The 19,940-nt window shown below is 44.0% G+C and overlaps 1 protein-coding gene across 2 annotated transcripts in view; it reads right to left on the bottom strand.

The window, feature by feature from the left end:
* Positions 1-19,940, bottom strand: part of FGF12 (fibroblast growth factor 12) — a 184,832-nt gene that overhangs the window by 99,071 nt on the left and 65,821 nt on the right. The window contains exon 1 of one of the 2 annotated variants that reach the window (XM_052685952.1): positions 14,370-14,637. The exons of the other annotated variant lie outside the window; for it this stretch is intronic. Within the exon in view, the coding sequence (XP_052541912.1) occupies positions 14,370-14,457 (88 nt within the window). The 5' untranslated portion in view covers positions 14,458-14,637. Of the gene's footprint in view, positions 1-14,369; positions 14,638-19,940 lie in introns of those variants that run through there. 2 annotated transcript variants of the gene reach the window in all.

Here is a 19,940-nt window from a genome sequence, read left to right as displayed (position 1 = left end):
AGTGTCCCTATTCACTGAAGGGGGTTGGACCAGACGGTCTTCAAGGGTCCCTTCCAACTCAAACAGTTCTATGGTGGGGCCTGCTGAGGGGGCCAGGAGATGTGGTTTGTGCCCCAGCACAGGGCCAGTGCCAAGGCAGCTCATGTCCCACTGTCACTGCTGTCTCCTTGCAGATCCACAGCCCAAAAAGGCCAAAAAGAACTCCCTGTGAATAATTAATCCTCCTCACCCTTGATCATCCTTAATGAATGAAAAGGCTGTGTGGGAACCTGCTGGGCATAGTAACATGACTCCAGGAGTTGGGGTGCAGAGGTGCATTTCTGAAGGCGTTTCCCAGGCTCCATAGTGAGAAGCCCTAGGTTGAAACCTCCCTCATTAACTCCATCTGGGACCCAGAAGCCTGAAAATGCTGCAGGAAAAATGTTAGTTTTGACTGAAAATGTCACACGCAGCACAAGCCAGGCATGGAAATGCTTCCACTTTCCTTTCTCTGGGGAAAAGGCATTTCTTATGACAAGAACAGAGAGAGGAATGGAGAGGACAACAGCTGTGGTTGTTGGATGCACTGAGTGCCCTGTGCAGGAGCAGAGCTCTGCGGAGCTCCCCAAGGCCCCTGCCTGTTCTCAGGCTGTCCCTGATGGAGGGAGCTCTCAGCTGTCTGCCAGCTGCAATTGCTGTGCTGGTTCTGCAGAAGAGGGTTAATCCATCCCTGCCACTGTGCCACCGAGGCACTGCGTAGTGCATGGCCCATTTATCCCTGCCAGGGCTGCCTCTGCACTGGGGATTTGGCTGCTGATGGAGGGAGGAAGGGCTGATAGAATGCTCTGCAAAGCTCGATGGGCTTGGGCGCCTCACCCAGGGATTCCCCATCTGCATCCCTTCTCCCCACCTTTCACTTTCCTTGGTTCTCAAAATGATGCTCATTTTGCAGAGATTTGCACAGTGTCACAAGGAGCAGAAGGAGCACAGAACTTTGCACAAGTGATACATTCAGGTAAGCATGCAAAGCATTTTAACAGGTATCACATTTTACAGAAAAATGCTCTTTTCAGTTTGTTATTTTGCTTCACTCCATGACAAAAGCAAGTAAATAAAAGACAGAAACATGGGCTAATACTCTCTGAGAGTACAGATGCCTCTGGAGACAGTTATCAGTTCACGTGGCTGCTCAAGGTTAACATTAAAATAAAAGGCTGTACTTTCTTTTGAAAAACTACCAAGCAGATTTAGACATGTATCTCATGCTGGTTTACAAAATAAGCAGAAATTAAAACCCAGAATAGGACTCCAGAAGAAACAGTAGCCACGGAGCTCTGAATTTTTTTCAGAGAAGAATTTGACCTCTCTTTTCTATCAGAGAAAATCTGAAGTCCAAATATCTTTTTCTACGGGCTTTCACCTCTGCCTCCTTCATGAGGGCAGCAGCTTCTACAGAACTTTTTGAATCTTTGAGAGCACAGCCAGAGCATCCCCCATGCCCTGCAGACTGCTGGGCTCAAATTACTTAGTGGATTACCTTGTTATGATTAAAGAGTTTGGCTCGTGTTCAGAGATGTTACAGTCGTTCCCATGTGGGGTCCCTGTTTGCTCAGCTACATCAGCAATTGATGCCAATGTAACTGCTTGGAGAAAGAGGGACTAACCACTGAATTTCATGAAGCCTGGCAGAGACAGAGCATTGCTGCTGTGATAGCTGTTCCTGCCATCCTTGCACTGCTGTCACAGCCCGGAGACTTTCTTTGCTTAGCATAAGACATGTGGACAGGAGGAAGAGCAGACTCATGCTCCAAAGAGCCAGTCCAGCTGGCTGCCATTCCTCCAGCCCTAACGAGATAGGATTCATCGCACTGCCTGCCCTGAGCTTAAAAATAACTGAAGTGAAGCTGGCTAGAGAGATTTATGCTTTTCAGTAAGTACCTTGCTTCCAGCCTGCACACCAGTGATCTCCTGACACAGCACGGAAATATCTTTATAATAGGTACAGGATGTCATCACCATGTTCACAAGGGCCACCCTAAACCTGGTGAGGTGTCCTTGTTCCACAAATTGCCCTGAACATTATGTGGAAGTCAAATGAAGTTACTCCTGAAAGCCTCCATGTGGCCTTTTGCATTTGTACCCATTGTGCCCTTCCAGTGGGTGACACAGCTCCTTTTAAGATTCAGGCTGCATGCTGGTGAGCACCCTGAATGTGAAAGGACTTGCATTTCCAATGCAAAATGAAAATGCCTGAGTAATCATTTTATCAAGTTTATTTTTTTGTATCCTTAATTACATGTTTGGAAGGGGCTGGAGCAGTTCTTAAAATGAGGAGGGAAGATGCTCAAAGCAAGCTGTGCTGATAAATAGGCCTCTTGTTTGGCCAAAGTGTGGGAAGAGCACTGCAGGGAACAACAGATCTGGATGCTCCCTGGCAAGACATGCTTTGCTTGTTTCTTTCCATTTTTTTTTATTCCTCATAGTGCAATAAATATGTGTGCAGGAAGAAAGCAAGGGTTTTGTTTGGCTTGGGGAACTCTTTGGCAGTGGTAATACATTTCTATAATTAAATCACTCCCAACTAAAGCCAGGAATGAGCAAGAACCAGCAAGAACCAGCTGCCCCACTTGAAGTAGCTAACACTGCAGTGTTTCCTATCTAATAGACTGGCCAGGAATGGCATATTTAACATCTCATCCCTAGAAGCTGTTTCCTCTGAGCAAGGAGAGAGCACAGAAGAGAAGAAAGAAACACACAGCTGGTATCATTCTTGACATATGGCTTTATCTGTGTGTTTGCTGCTGGCCCTTCAGTGCCTGCCACATAGCACGGGCCCTCCATCAGGCAGCTGTCGATATGGGAAAATTGAGTTTACCGTTAATGAAAGTCACAGCCAATAAGCAATCAGGCAGCATGCCCTCCATCTCATGATTAATGATTCAGGGGATATTTGTCTTCTACAGCATTGCCAGCCACAGCTTTCCCACCTCTGCAACTATGGTTCTGAGTCACATCCGAAAACAGACAGGGCATCGAACCTTTCAGTTTGACTTAGTTCTGTCTCAGGATGGAGAAAATTTCAGGAGCAAAGAATGCAAAGCAGATGTCACATGGAGGGGTACAACACCCCATTGCCCAAGACCCAACTGCTACCAGGGCCACTGCCACCCATTCCTCTCCCTGTCTCACACTGCACCTTTCCTGCTGCTTCCCTCCTGACAGCAGCAGCACCTGTGTGGTGCCACATGATGACTCAGCTAAGGGAGATGATTATTTGACTGATTGGAAATTAAATTTAAATAAAACATTTATTATTATTTAGCAGTGGCATAAGCACGGAGAGGGAATGTGTATGTGCACCCAGAGGATGGAAGTGCAGGCTTGTCCCCCTCTCTTACAGAGCAGTGAAGCCACTGAGGAATTGCAGCCTTGGTGCCATTCTCCTCCAGTTCTGTTCAAAGACTGAATGTGCCCTGCAAATCTCTAACTTGAACCACGTTTCTCAGCCTCTCTGAGATTCATCAACCTTTCCTTTCTAATTCATCACATATTTGAAACAAAACCCAGAAGAATGCCACCCTGACACTAGTAAACATTCCCTGCATGTGCACATCTCCTTGGGAGAGAGCAAGAAATTTGACTGATGAGAGCCATAATCCTTCATGAAATGCCTGGAAAGCCCTTGAATATTACTATGGCCGTTTAAGAATCTATAGAGACTCCAAAGGGATCTGAGACTCTAAATAGTAAGATCAAGAACTTAGATGAAAGAACCTCTCTTACACTGTGCCAAGTGGACTTGAGAAAGAAGCAGAAGGGAGTAATCTTTCCCAGCCTTATAACAAATGTCTGAAAGTTGAGAGGTAAGATGAAAGGAGATAATAAACAAATTACCAGATCAAACTTCCATGGGTAATATTTAGGCATTATAGAAGCCAGCACCTTAAGGAGACAGAGCAAGCAGATCAGAAAAAGAGAGAAATCTCCAAAACTGTTCTCAGATGGTCACTTCCAGAGGCAATCATGCTAATTGCACACACAAATTAGACAAACAATTATGAATACATTTTTCAAAATCAAGCCCCTTTTGTCTTGCTCTTGCAAGAGTTTCCAATCAACAGTTTGAAATTTCAAATACAGAACAGTTTATTCATCAAAAAGCAAAAGGACGAAGAATATATTGAATGTGAACAGCTAACAATCTCTTCCCTATCTTTCCTATGTTTCTGTAACCAACTCCTTCTAAACATTTAAAAGAACATTTTCCATTGACACAGGACATAAAATGAATTTGGTTTAATAAGGCCCTCTCATCTTAAAAACCCAGAGATAAAAATGTAAATGCACAATAGAATGTTTCAAGTAATTTTGAAGAGGCTATTATTGAAGTATAAACATGACTATCTACCATCTGACATCCAGACTGCTACTAATATTCTTTATGGGAACTTAAATTATTGTTTAAAAGCGTAATTTACCCTTTCATCATTAAAATCCCTTACATGTTATAATTCACCTAGTTTGAGCAATGAAAATACAGTCAGCTTTCCTTCTCTGAATAGGTACAGTTTTAGCAAATCATTTAAGCATGGGCTTAAAATTAACTAGCTGATTGAGGTCACAGCCCACTTTGCCTATGCATTAGCACACTGCTGCAGGTGATGCAGAGAGGATAAGTAAGCTCCAAACAAAACCCTGTTTTCTGTAAAATCTACCTCTTAAAACATTTCCATTAACATGTAGTGGCATAAATGCCTACCTTCATGCAGAAGATGCAACTCTGAGCACTTTAAAATGAGTGCTGGCTCAGATTCAGCACTAGAAAACTTCCCTGGATAAAACTCTCTTTCGGGGAGGCAGGAAAACAGGGTGCTCATTGCCAACACATCCATCAATGTCCTCCCAGATTTCTAGATGGCCACGCTAGAATCACAGAATTATTAAGGTTGGAAAATACCACTAAGGTCATCTATTCCATCTGTCAGCCCATCTCCACCATGCCCACTAACCATGTCCTTCACTGGCACAACTCCATGTTTCTTGAACACCTCCAAGGGACAGTGATCCCACCACATCCCTGGGCAGCCTGTGCCAATGAACCATGACTATATCAGAGAAGAAGTATTTCCTCACATCCAGCTTTGGAGCCCTGCAGGCTCACAGGTTGTGCTTAGCCCATACAAAGCAATTGCCTGCATCTGTTTTCTCCAAGCAGGCAGTCAGCACGCTCTCCCTGGTAAGCTGCACTCCTATTGTACCTTAAATACTTTTATGTGAGAAATGTATAATGAATGGGCTTTTAATGAGAGCTTACTGAATGGCTGGGAGTCTCAAATGCTTCTCAAAGCACAAATGAGTAATCTCATCCAATCTAATATCCTCATGGTACATTTTCTGTTAAATATGTAAAATCCAAGCCCATTTCCCCAGCTCCAGTGTCCAGACTCAGAGTAATTAATTGATGCTACCTACATAGTGTTTTTATTGTTTGTTTGTTTGTGCGTGTCAAATAATGCTTTTCAGTTTATATTAAATCCATTGAAGATCTGGCTCCATAGCACAACATTATTGCGGATAAAGCTGAAACAGGAAGTAAGACATGCTTGCTCCTGGTTTTAAGGCTTAAATAGAGATTATAAAAGTGCTACAACAGAAGATGTTCCCTAGGCAGCTAGTGATGCTACATGCTTATATGGAGAAGCAAGAACTATCATTTAAAAGCCATGTTTCCTGACCTCCTCCAGGAGGATCCCTCCCTGAGGGCTTGCCAACCAGTGTACTAACACAGGATATTGACCCAAAGGACACGGTTGTGTGTGCAGCAGGAAGCTCTCAGCAGACCGCACCGCTTGCTGGGAATGCCCAACAAGAACAAAATTCATTCACAGAAGTGTTCCATCAGAAAAGAACACGCGTCCACTTAACTGTACTTTTTCTTCATGCTTGACAAACCATCTGAAGAAATCTGATTGTTCTAACTCATTTTTCTTAACGTCGAGAGAAAAAACAAAAAACCAACTCACTGACATACCAACTCTAAAAAGAAACCAAATCCTTTCACCTTGTGGCTGAGGTGATGGGAATGAGTTGCAGAGCAGGAAGAGTTCTCCCAGAAGATGTGATGAGATGTGTGTCGCATTTACTGGGCTGGGTAGAGGCAGGGAAGGAGCATTTCCCTTGCTGAGCAGCCTGCCAGTGAATGACAGACATGAATTTTATCCCCAGAACTGCTCTAGGTTATGGCTAACAACAGTAACAGACTCATTACATTCAGAGATAGAAGAAAAGCAAACTGAGTTTCAGTCTTAACCATAAAAGGTAAATCCCAGTCATCTGAGAGGAATGCCTGAGCATAGCAGCAGGAAGTTGAGCCATGCTTGAATATTTACATACATATTTGTCTGACCAACCAACCAAATATTTACAAATTACCCTGCTTACAGAGAGCAAAAGTACGTGGGGAAATCAGCCTTTCAGCATCTGTGTGTGCCTCCAGTCGCAGCAATAAACCGACTGCAATAATAACCCCAAGAAGGTGGCAAGCAGTAGAGCTGGGAGCAAGGAGAGCACACTGCACAGGGACATAGGGACGTGTCCCCAAAATGTCAGGGTCTGCACCTGAATTTCAACGCTGTGATTCTTTGTACAGTCAGATGCACTTACAGTGCTACTAAAGGGAAAACTGCTGCCTCCAACAGTGAAAAAAAGCACTGTGGAAAAGGATGAGCAGCAGCAAGTCACAGGAATTCAGACAAACACTGACAGTGTGTTGACTGCCCAGTCCCACCACTAGGATACTTGTGATCACCCCATTTGGTCTGATTTTCACCACACATTTTGATAGAACAGGAAATCCAGAATGGAGAAGGAATTCGCAGTATAGAGAACTTGACAACACCTTTCCAGTGGCCACTTCTATATGCACATCATCAAGACACTTAAGTACCATTGCTGTAGAAGTACCACAGACGCATCTGATCCTTGTGCTTTCCCAGTCTGAATGTTTCATTTAAACATGCCCACCTCCACTTCAAGCCCGACAGGGAAGACTGCTGTGATTTGTCCCTCCATTCTATCACACCTCAGGTTCCTCCAGCAGATTTTCCAAACCTGAAAATTCACCAGACTAAGGCAGAGCATAGAGTACCACTTTTACCCACCACACATTTCTAGAGCCAGTTTCATAAGAAGCCCCCCTTTCTCCATCTCTCTGCCTTGGTGTTTTCAGTTCCTTATTCTGTCTTCATGTTCATGTATCCTTCCCACACTATCCATGTCTTCTCTACCCACATCTCTACCAGCAAAAAAAAAGACACCACGGAAGAAGATTAGTAACAAGTCACAGGAACTCAGAAAGTTTTGCATTTAAAACACTTCCCCTGCTTTTAATGCCCACATATTCAATTTTCCTGCTCTGGGACCTTTCTGTGTTCCCCTGTATCCTGCCCTTTTTTCCCTGCATGGTCACAGGCACAACTGAAGAAATCTGAGAAGATCGCCTAGGGAGCAGTAAAAAAACTGGGACCAAAATTACTGGATTTAGGCAGGGGATCTTCTGCTTCCCTCAATCCTTTCTTCTATCTTCAGGATCACCAGCAGCGTCAGCAAGTGAGTAATCAGGCCTATGGCCAGTGCACTCCTCAGATGAAAGATCCACAATAAATGCAATGTCCCAGCTGGTCCCATGTACAACTGTGACTATATAAATAGATTTGCTGGGAACTACTATTGGGACACATGCAAGAACAGAGAGCTCTGACAGAACCAAGCCATGGCTTCAGTCAAGTCACTCTATTCTTGCCATTGCCCACCATTCCCTCAAATTCACATGACAACCTAATTAGGACAGAACAGCAAGAGGGCTGTGCTATGCACAAGTGAGTTTTCAAGTGAACACATGGTTGTGAATGCACATTAAAGCAGAAACAGAACACTATTAAGGAAACAATTGCTAAGTTTTTTAGAATGGAATTTTTCCCTCTGATCTGAAACAAAGCCGTGAGGGAATAAGTACAATTCCAGTGATAATCCTCAGTTTGGATCCTGGAAGCATTCTGTGCTGAATTCTGGAAAACAAAACAATGATAATGACTCACACTGGGCCTGTGGGTGGCTCATCACAAAATTAGTAGCAGCTTCCATGCTCCCAGCTGAGACTGACTTTGCTGGGTTGTTTTCACAGATCTCCAGGACTGCAATTTAGCACATGCAAATGGGCCCAGCAGCCAATCACAGCTACAATACTAGAAAGGCATAAACACGCCACTTAGAAAAATGCTTTACCATACAAAACATGATTACCTCCTTCCATGCCATTTCAGGCTAAGGGAAGAAATGCTATTTTTATTATTAAATGTTGCACATCTCTTTTCCTATAGGGAGAAGAATCTATTTAAAGGCCTTTAAGCAAACATCTATTCATACAGCTGAAAGCTTTGTGTACTACCACCACATAACCAATCTCTTCTTGCTTTCAAAGCTTGCTGAACTGTTAATGATATCTGTACCACCTGGCTTTACAACATCTGCAACAAGTATCAGTTTGAACAGCAGAAGGAGTAGTTTACTTTTAGGAACCAGCAGAAAGGGCTGTGGGAAGATAAGTGTTTGGAAATGATATATAGTAAATGAGTAGATCATTTTCACAAATAACTTAGTGGGATCTTGGTTTCTTTTATGAACAGGGCTTTTCAGCTGAGAACTGATGCCTGTGAATACCTCCAGAAGGGCCTACGTCAAATGGACAAGTCTACCAGCAGTGATCTCAAATTAAGATAGGAAAAACAGGAGGAATTTTAGGGATGCCGAATGTTAGAGAAGGCTGAAAGCCAGTTGTCTAAAACAATGATTCTGTTAAGCACATGATAGTCTTAAAATGGGATTAGGTGCATGTGCAGATGTGCACTTCAACAGTTCGCTGAACTGAGACCTACGTCCGGAAAAACTCCTTGGTCATTGAGAGGATGTGACCTAATGATCTTCACACAGCTCTTAAGCTGAAAGCATTTGCTCTAGGAGTCATCAGCTTTAAGTATCAGTTTATTAGCTTGGATTCTTCTGTCATTTTCAAACTGGAAAAACAATAGCACAGAAGACAGCATTTTGTGTATGCAGTTGTTCAGGAAAACCAACAGAAAAGCAGGAAAAGTCTTTCACAAAATTCTTGGTTAACATTTCTCACCCAAACATGGAGTTTACAGTGTGTCAAAATTGCATTTGGTGTTTAAACTCAGACAAATTCTGTCTCTGTCCTTGGTTTGGTAAGGGAGGAGGAGGGAACTGAACATCATACCTTTGCAAAACTCTGTAAACTTCCGCACAACAAGGGCATAGTTGAGCTAACCTTTATTTCAGAGAACTTTTTCTTGTCCTTGTTAAGATAAAGCTTATTTTGCCCATGTTTGTTGAAAGAAAAGCATTTCATAAATACTATTCAATACCGGTGGTGCCCCAGTAGTACTCAGGGAAGTTTCAGGACTCAGAAGGCTGGGTGAAGATCTGGCCATTCCAGACCCCTGCTTTGTATGCCCAGACAGCCAGCTGACAGCCATGCACTGACCAAACCACCTAACGCCCAGGAAGTCCCCAGCCACGTGCCTGCTTTTAAAGATTTCTGAAAAATTTTGTTGCAAAGTAAACCATAACATCTTACATGAAATCAAAGACTTTCCTTCTCAGAACCACATAAATCTGCATGTGAACACTTCAAAAAAGTTTTACATATGAGCTTTAAGATCATTGTAATCTGTACCTCTGAACTTCAGCGTGACAGGACTTAAGCAATTGCAGCAAGTAAGAGCTCTGTGAAGACCATCATTTCTAGCTCAGACAGACCAGAGACACACAAGCATTACAGGCTTCCAGGAGAGATACTTAGTGTACGTCTACATGAGAAGGTTACTTCAGAATGAAGGAAAGTGTAGTTTTAAAATGCTATAGCTATTCTTGAATAATACCCAAGAGGAGTGCTCCTATTACAAAATAAAAAAGAATTTTCAGTTTTGCTTAATTCATTTCCCGGGTGAATTAAACTAAATCAGACAAAGGTTTTCTTTCAGCCAGCACATGAGTGTCAACAATAGGAATTATTGTGGAACAGCACATGTACTTAATTTCCCCTGGTCAGCAAATGTTAGTTTTCTAAGGACACGCAACAGGAAGATGGAGCCTGAGCAAAATGTAAGCAGGGAACTGACACATTCTGAATAGTGTCAGAAAGAAGGGGAGCTGGTTTAGGAGTGGAAAGATGCTGATGATCCCCCCCGTGCAACATGATCGCCTCTCTGCCTTGTGACCAGCTCTCACCTCCAGCTCAGTGACAGTAAGTCACCTTCTGCCTCCCACCAGCAATGCACATGCACATCATGCTCTCAGCTGCCACTCAGCAAGCAGGCCTAAGTTTTACTACTGGTCATGCATACACAGACCTATTATTTCTACCTGTTTGAAGCTGACAGCAAAGCGTATGCTCTACACTGTATCCTGATGTCTACCTGAATAAAAATAGTGGGAAAAAATTCCAGAACTGGTGTAAGTGAAGTGCATATGGGTGCACAGATCACTGTGTAAGCCAAGCAAGGAATCCCAAACAAAACAAGGCACAGCTGATAAGCCAAATGTTAATCTTGACTACACAACCGTATATCTTATGTATGTAATTCCATTTGCATCTGCAAGTGCAGGCACATTATTACAGTGTCCCAGATAGTCTCAGAACAAATGCAACAGTGTGTATGGACAGTAACAGACAGGCTAATAACAGAGTCAGTCTGTCCCTGCCTACCTAGACAGAATGCTCATCGCTACTGCCCCAAATATCAGGCTTAGTGTTGTGATGCTTGGAGAAACATAAAGACCTGCTGTGCCAGACATCATTTTAATCTGCCATAAAGCCAGTACTGATCGGCATATTTCCAGGAGCATCTCCAAATTTTACCAGTTTGAGAGTCTCAGTGAAGACAGTTTCAGAATTTACTTTCAATATGTCCTTAATTTCTATTGAAGGCATTGATTTTCAGGATAGGGAGTTAAACTTTGATCCAAATGTTTGAGAGCAGATCAGTCTCCGGACTCAACCAGGCCTCTACTACCAAAAAAAACCAACAACAACAACAACAAAAACCTGCAAAAAACCTGAAAATGTGTTGCTGCTGAATGTTTTCATTCCAGTTGATCAGGTGATGTGTGGATTTATCAACAGACAGGAGAGTCTATACAGGAGCCAAGAGCAGAATAAGTATGAGACAGAACCACTTGAATGGTCAAATAAGAATTCTTTACAGAGGACTGAAACGCTCGCTAGCGGAAATCTTCACGCTGCTACTAACGTAGTTAGTACATGGTCTTTTGCTTCAAGTAGCTGCAAGCCAGATAGGTAATCTGAAATTATTTTTCACAATTACATACACAGTTGTATCTCCAATTCTGCTTGATGTTTATCTTGAAGTTAGCACTGTAGCAATCTACTTCATTATGTTGACTTAGAAGACCAAAAACCTTCATATCCCAAAGCAGATCGTGCATCCCAAGGAAAGGGGGAAAAATTGTTAGCAGAGGAAATTAACTTAGAAATAAAGACTTAACAAAACTAATTATGATCACAGAAGGGAAATATCTCTGCACATGCTATATAATCAGTCAGCTTACGACTTCTGAAACTAAGATAACAAGTGAAGTACATGGAAGATGATATAGAATATTGCTGTGCCAAATTACTGGAAAATAATACACAACGGATTAAAGAATAAATCTCTTATTTTGTACTACTATGAATTACTTGCACTGTTGTGGCACTTAATAGATCCATTAAACTACTTTGTTTTTCTTTGAAGTATTATGCATTGGTTTCTGTCAAAGTTGGGAGTGGTCTAGAGCTCTGAGTCAGCACAACACAGAAACATGAATTTGAATTTAAGCATGTGTTTATATCCTTATAACTTTTCTCATGAAAGGAAACATAGACGGAGAAGGTTGAAGCACTTGTCCAATCTGATGGGTAACTGGAGTGCACAAATAGTTTGGCATGGACTTCTGACCATCAGCGCAACTCCTCAGATTAGATTATCAAGGGCACAGAATTAACTCACAGCACTTTATATCCTTGCTGTAGTATGCATTCCCATGGTCATTCTTCTACAATGTATCATCCTTCTGTTGTTTTACATCTCTGACTGGCATAGTCCCCCTGGTGCCATGCTAGACAAAATGCTACACCAGTTAGATCTGTTGTAGAAGTATGCACCTATCTCCTGAGGTGTGATTACCTTTTAAAGAAGTGGCAAGGAAAGTGGGAAAGGAAAAATTTCCTGTGGACCCACTGTGGCCCAGCCCACAGTGACCCCTTTTATCAGGAGCAGCTTTTGTTTATTTTTGTGCACATTTTTTTAAGAATATAAAGTTCAATCTCTATAGAAAGGGAACAAATGCAGCCAGGAAAAGAAAACATTTTAGCTCCCTGCTTCAAAGTGAAATACCACACTTGGAGTGGTCTGTTGATGGTCTTGTGGTGGCATGAGGCTAGCAACTAGAAAATAAGGCCAGACAGAGATAATGACAGTCCCACGGACTGCCTCCTTATAGCACAACATTGTGAAATACGCAGACCACACAGCGCTCAGTATCACTCAAGACAAGAGAAATGATAAAAGATCACGTATCCATCAAGCAGGTCTTAGGAAAGGATCAATCAGAAAAGCCAAACTAACTCAACAGGATAACCATCATGACACTACAACTTGATTTTTGTTTGCTATAGTTATAAGCTAGCTTGTCCTAATAGCTTAGGCACTACTCCATTTTTCACCTGTATGTTACTGTCCACTTTACTGTCCCAAGTTCACAAATGACATAACACAAATATTCACAAGTAGCACTAAAAAAACCCTCATGTGTCTTTCTCCACTTAAAGAAAAAATTCCTGTGATACTTTAAAACTAAGCTTTGTTCTGGTTAGTTTGAACAAATCTTTCTTCAAAGTAGGGAAGAAAATACTTTCAAGGGAGCCACGCTGGCCATCTTACAGATTTCCAGCATGCCCCCTATTCCCTAGTTACAGCCAGAACCTGCCAACATATGGGTCTGGTGGAAGGGAAGGGGATACTGACACATAAACAGGTGGTTCTTGCCATTAAGAAAATTTCCTTAGGTAGGCCTGAAGGGAATCCAGGCTACCTCAGCAACAGATATCCCCAAGCACAATCTTTCTCTTCAATGGATAACAGCAAGTATTTACGCAAGAGGCATGGAAAATTCTCTCTTATGAGAATAAGATCTCACATAAGGAAGCAATATAAGCATTAAAAAAGAAGTACTATAAAGACAGCCTTATAAACAACCAGTGCCCAAAGATTGTAATGGTCAGGAACTGAAAGCCAGTCAAGCTCAAAGTGTCAGCTTTAGTGCTACAACCTCCACAAATCTTAAATAATACTAATAACACGGGATCTCTTTCCATTACCATTTACTCAGTGTTGTGGAAAGGGAAAGTCAGACTCCTAAAACATGTACAGCACAAAGGAAACTGCAGACGTACCGCTTAAAGGGCCTCATCAAGATCACCCTAAAACTCAGGCACAGTACCATACCAAATCAAGCACTTGCACTCCCACTCCTAGTCTCTTCTCCAGTACTGTTTAGGTACAGCTCAAGTATAAGCATGTTTCAGCCCTTCACCCCACTGTGCTCCCCAACATGGAGCAGCCTCCAGCAGAACTGTCTCCCCAGCAGAATGGGAGGCATGAGACAGGCTGAGAGACTCCCAGCTCCCTCACCAGGAACAGTCAAATCAGGGCATCCTCACACAGGAAGACATTTAACACCCTCCAAGAAAATGTTGCAACTACAAACAAATGGGGTATGGGAATATCTCGCAGCAGGCTCAACTCCAAATCTAGAGTTGTGTGGCTGTGTGGCACCTTAGGGAAGCCCACCGCTATTCTGAACAACCATGGGGCCCACTGTTAGGGTGAGGAACCCCGGTGGGGTGGGGGAAGCACACGAGGGCCATGCACAAAGAGAGGGCTCCACATGGATAAGGGAGAACCGTGCAGCAGTGTGGGGGCTGCAGGTATTATGTGGTACCCCAGATAACAATACGGGGCTGGCATAGGGGTTTCGGGTGAAACCTCGGGTTAATGGGGGTCCAGGATAAGGACCGTGGGTGAGGGACCCGTGTGGGGATGAGGATCCGTGTCTCGGGGATGCCGGCTGGGGTCAGCACCGCGGACAGCGCCCGGCCACCTGTGTGCGGACCCGGCCGGGCCGACGGGGAGGAGAAGGGAATGAAAGAGGAGGAGGGGGAGGAAGGCCAGGAAACGGGGCCAGCCCAGCCCGAGCGGCACCCGGGGAGGGGAGGCGAGGGCGGCGGGGACAAGGACGCGCGCTCCCCCCACCTGGGCTGTTGCTTGATCTCAGGCGCCTTCCACAGAGACACTGCAGCATATGCGAGCCTTTCTCCAGGAGAAGCCCGAGAATCCTCATGGATTTCACTTTATGGCGCCCTCCCGTTCCTCGGAAAAGGGACCGGCCCCGGAGCGGCCGGCTTTCAGCGGCTGGGCACCGGCCCTTCTCGCCGCCAAACTTCCCGGCCCATCGCCCCGGCCCCGCCGCGCCTCGAGGGGGGAACCCGCCGCCACTTCTCCGGACTTCTCCGCCGGGGGAGGACAGGCTTTGCCGGGAAGGGGGTCGGGCCGGCTGGAAGGACGTCAAGCCCTAGAAACACAAACGGCCGGTTCCCAGCCCTGCCCCCTGCCGGCACAGCCCCCGCCGGGACCCCCCCGCAGCCGGCAGCCTCGGCCGCTGCGCTCCGCCGCCTCCGGGCACCTCCCGCCGCCGCCCCGCACGGCTCCGCCGCGCTCGAGTTGCCCGAGTGCCGCCCGCCGGCAGCGGGACTCGCAGCGCGGAGTGGAGCGCACCACGTGCGGGAGGATCTGAATATGGCTTTTCCGGGGCTCCCTGCGTGGCACGAACCACGAGACCTGCAACGTGGCTGGGAACAGGACACACCTCTCGTCTTAAGTCACCAGTAAGAGCGTGTGCCTGGAAGCAAGGGTGTGCAAGCTCGCAGTTCGCACAATCCTTGTTTACACTCAGGGATCCTAAAGCGACAGCTTTGCGATAAGGCCGTGCCACTGAAAATTAAGATCAATTCTCTCTTACACAGTTTTAAACCATGGCAGTTACACCGTTGCAGACTTAACTCCATGCTCAATTTCTGCACTGCACAAAGTTGGACTCAGTTCACAAACTCGACAGCTGGGGAAGGGTGCTTCTCCAAGAGCTGTCATAGAATTCCTAAGACCTCTAAGACCATCTAGTCCAACTGTCCACTTAACTACCATCAGTGCCCACTAATCATATCCCTCAGGTCCACAACTCCATGTTTCTTGAACACCTCCAGGGACTTGGACTCCACACCACCTCCCTGGGCAGCCTGAGTCACTGCACCACTGCCCTTTCTGAGAAGAAATTTTTCCTGATATCCAACCTGAACCTCCCCTGGCACAACTTGAAGCCATTCCCTCTCTTCCTATTGGGTGATTTACGGAACCTCTCAGTGCAAAAGCCACCCTACATAGGTTGCATAGATCCATGAAATGCTCCTCAGGGGATATAAAAAAAAGATGAACTCTTTTGCCTGAGCAGACTGCAACAGTCCACTGAAAGGGACAAATCCAAACCTTACACCAGGTGAATTTCAATCTGGATTACCTTGTGCCTACATAGAATTTCATATTCATGCACTGGCTTTCAAAGTCTCTACATTCGCTTCTCCCATCACCCGACAGAAGCAGATCAGTTGGGAAAAAAAGCAGTTGGGACTGAAGCTTTTCTAGAGGCTGCACTAGAAATGTAACCAGCTTTTGGCCAACATTTCACATGGATGGGGAAGTGCAGAACAGGCTTTATTGTTAACACTTTGTAGGATGTCCCTCAACTGATAACAAAACAAAAGAGGCATAGCCAGCATGTGGCTGCAGCACTAGGAATCCCACTAGGATGGAAAAAAGAAAGCTCTGAACTACATGGAGATCAGAGTACTGAGGCACATAAACTGAGCACAGCAAAATAAGTGTTGTTCTAGTGTGAGAGTCTATTGAGGATTTGTGGCAAAATCAGTATTGATGAGAGCATACGAGACTTTCATGCCCTCAGTAAACACTTCACAGTTTCAGTTTTCCTCCATAATATATATATATTTAAAAAAATAAAAAAGGTGGAATTGCTGAATGTTTCATGAAATGGAAGCTCTTATTTTCCAGTCAGCTGTACTCAGAACACTGAAAACAGCACTTAGAAGCAAAGCCGGTAGCACCAAATTCAGGACCATTAAAAGGATACAAAGTAGCATAGATCCCAAGGATTAGTTATTAATAAACTGTTTTGCACAGGATCTGGCAAACTCACCAAGTAACAGAAAGCCTACAGCCATCCTGGGAGATGAGAATGGTTGTGAATCTGGCAGGCTGGGGACAGCACAGGGATCTGAAGACAAGATGCTCCCCATGCATTGCAGTCAGCGTGTAGCTGTGATGAGGGGGCTCTGAGTTAGCGATGCCAACGCTCAAGTGCAGCACCAGGTACCAGGAGGGAGGTGCACTGATGTCACCTGTGTTAAGCTAGCATAGGAACAGGTAGGTATAACCACTTGGACACGTGAGGACACATGCATTAGGCAAGATACAGAGGTTTGCAAGAAGAAAAAATTAGAAGTCTGTTCATTAAAAAGACAGTTCTTGGGAAAACAAACAAACAAACAAACAAAAACCAAACAGAAAACCCCTACACAGCTACTAACAAAATAATCCCCATTTCTCTTTGGGTTTCTACAATCATGATGAGCCAGGCTTGATAGGTGCTGATCTATCAGCACTTCTGTGCATGAAAGGCTTCAATGGGGTCGATTCCTGATTTACAACAGTACAAGAGAGCAGAATCCAACCAGTGGGAAGAATGAGCAAGTGTTACTTGACATTTCTGAAAGAGGGGCATGAGGACTGCAACGAGCACACATTCTTTCAAACTGAGTGGGCTTAAGTAAGTTTAAACAGCAGAATAGAACAACAAAAAAGGCAAATTATAATTCTTTAGGAACGGAGATGCATGACTCAAACGTGTACATGCCACAAAACTCTCAGTAATATCGTGTACCCAATTAGGTAAATCTTATTGCAGTAAACAAAGCTTATGGAACTTGGGAAGATAAAGGGATCTGAGATAAATCAAGATATTACTGTATGAGTTAACTCATTTTAATCCAAAACCAAAACAAACCAAAATAAAATTTCTCTGCAAAAGGCCAGCATACATCCAGACAACAGGACATAAACCTTGCCATGCCTCCAGTGATGGGCTTACATTATTAAATAACAATGCAAATGACATCTAAAAAGTTGCTGTGAAAATGCTGCAGATAATTAAATTGTGCCCATCAGTTGAACATGGGTGTTAGAAACGACAGTGGAGCAATTGCATTTGCTGGAACATAAAGAAAGCTGAGAAAGACTCATTGAGGTCAGAAGACAGTTGCAGGGAACACAGTGTCATGTGTTTCTCCCTTATTAAATTAAAATGCCATTGGCCTTCTGAAGCACAGAACAGAAACGAGAATATGTTTGGGATTATGGAATTTAAATTAATACCTTGCACTAAAAAGAGGAATACACTGTGCTCTGATCGGAGAAAATAAGGTGATTTAGCAGACAAGGCTCTTTGCTAGGTATTAAAATAGCATAATATGCAGGAGTTTATCAGTTACTAAAACCAAAAATAAAAAGTCTACAAAAGCTCACAGAAGAGACTGGTTGGGCAACGCCATTCCCTTCTATTCATGCAAAGGCAGGTGATAATCTTCCAAGGTGCAGGAGTCCATTGTGTTTCTGTTTTCACTACCTGCGATCCTTTGAACATTATGACTGATAAACAGACAAGCAGCCAGCACAGGTTGTTTTCTTTGTGAGCCTTTGCCTTCTTTATATTTCCTGGCCAAGTGCAGGCAGGTGTGGTAAGAAACATCCCGTTAGCCCTGACAGCACTGTTCAAGTTGGCACCGATGCAGCCTTTGGCCCTTGTTCCTCTCTAATTCTGCACATCTCCCAGGGAGTACATGGGGCTCACTTCTTGACACTCACTCCATGGACCCATCTGTGATCAGCAATAGCAGATAACCACTCCTTCTCAGCATCATCTTTCACTGTATGAGCTTTTTGAGCAAAGCCTGTCCTGGAACAGGCTAAAAAATTACATCTCTTTCCAATGCAAGTGCTTATCTTGCAGTAATCACAGTATTTTTGAGTATTTCTGCTTAGTGGTAGTGCAGCAGAGCACTACCAGTGCTCTGCCATCCACTAAGGAGGGACGGCAAGCTCTGCTTCCTGAGAACCATGCTAACCACACATGGCTCCTGCATCCAGCTCCATGAGGTGCAGAGCACACCAGTGGAAAATTGGCACAAAGTTCAGGGGTTTGCTGAAGGTCATTCGACAAATCTGTGGCTAAGGAATCATCCATCAGGTATCATTATGGTGATTTAGCATGAGGATTAGCCTCCTCCTCATCAATATAAAATTGCATCCATTTTAAGGTCAAGCTAGCAGCTTTTCTGCTTGAAATTCTACATAGGAAAAGTATAGCACACACCTTCTAACAGCAAGTGGAAGAGGAGACAGGAATAAAGGACAACTTCATTTTATACATCAAATGAGAAAGACCAATTTCTTAGTTGCCAGTCTGTGCTCGTAAAGCAGTGCTCTCATAGGAACACATGGAAACAGGAACCACTTTGTCCCCTCTCGGTGGAGGAACACACTTGCTGAAATCTCAGCCTCCTCCTGGCTGGAGAGGAGGTTCAGAAAAAAAGATGTCCACAGGCTCAATCATTTCACTGGTTTATCAGGCATACAAAAATCTCACAGTAGTAAGTTCTTAACCGTCTCATCTCCAGAGATGACAAAGAAATTTAATGTTGTCTTTAAGGAAGACTTTGAGTATCAAATGTCTCAAGCCAGAGTTAGTGGAAAGTGGTTGTTCGGGATGTTTTGCATTGCAGTAATGCTTCCTCAGAAGCTGAAACTTTTAAGACTTTGACAGACATATTTTGGTATTAGTGCCAGTGCCTTGGAATGGATGCTTTGGAAAACAATAAGAGCAGGGTAGCCGTGCATCTCTCTGTCCACTCACCTCTAGTGCCCTGCAGCTTTGTGATTCCCTCACCCACAGGATGTCTCACACTGCATTTAAAAATCCTTGATTGATTTCTTCACAGCAAATTTTTATAATAGGCTGTGGAAGCCAGTAATACTGTAAGTTTCCTCCCTGTCTTTTGGCAAGAAGTTCTACATGTTAATCACATACCGGGAAAAGCTCTTATTACTTTAAAACTGCTTCTTGGAAGTTCCATTTAATGCTCACCTTAGGAGTTACACTGTGAAATGGTAATTTCATGTTCTCTATGACAGTCATGGCTTTATACACTTCCATCATGTTTCCTTTCTCTATTGTTTCATTTCTGAAGGCATTGAAAATGTCTGATCTGTTTCATCTCTTCCTGAGCGGCAGCCATTCTGCATGCTCCACTGACCTTATTGCTGCTTCCTGCATCTTTCCTAGCTCTATGACATTTTTTGAGACAGAATAACTGGGGCTGCACACAGCATTCAAGGTAGGAATACACCAGAGATTCCTAGCATAGTATAACATTAGCTCCCATTTTCTCTCAGTACCTCTCCCAGTAATTTTAGCTTGTTTCTGCTGAGCTAGCACTTTCAGAGATACCCTCAGCATCTCTGAGGCCTTTTACCAAAGACAAAATGGCCCCAATAGCCCCCCTCATCATTAATGACCATGAATTATTATTATTTTTTTTAATCCATGGGTACACTCTCCTGCACAGCTCAGTTTACGCTGCTGTTAGCTCACCAGGTGCTCAGTATCAGGAGATCCTTCTACAACTCATTGCTGCCTAC

Source organism: Tympanuchus pallidicinctus, unplaced genomic scaffold (genome assembly GCF_026119805.1).
Source record: "Tympanuchus pallidicinctus isolate F22 unplaced genomic scaffold, pur_lepc_1.0 scaffold22, whole genome shotgun sequence".
In the NCBI taxonomy this organism is placed as follows: Eukaryota; Metazoa; Chordata; class Aves; order Galliformes; family Phasianidae; genus Tympanuchus; species Tympanuchus pallidicinctus.
The sequence above is the reverse complement of the archived record's forward strand: the minus strand, read 5'-3'. Positions and strand labels throughout refer to the sequence as shown.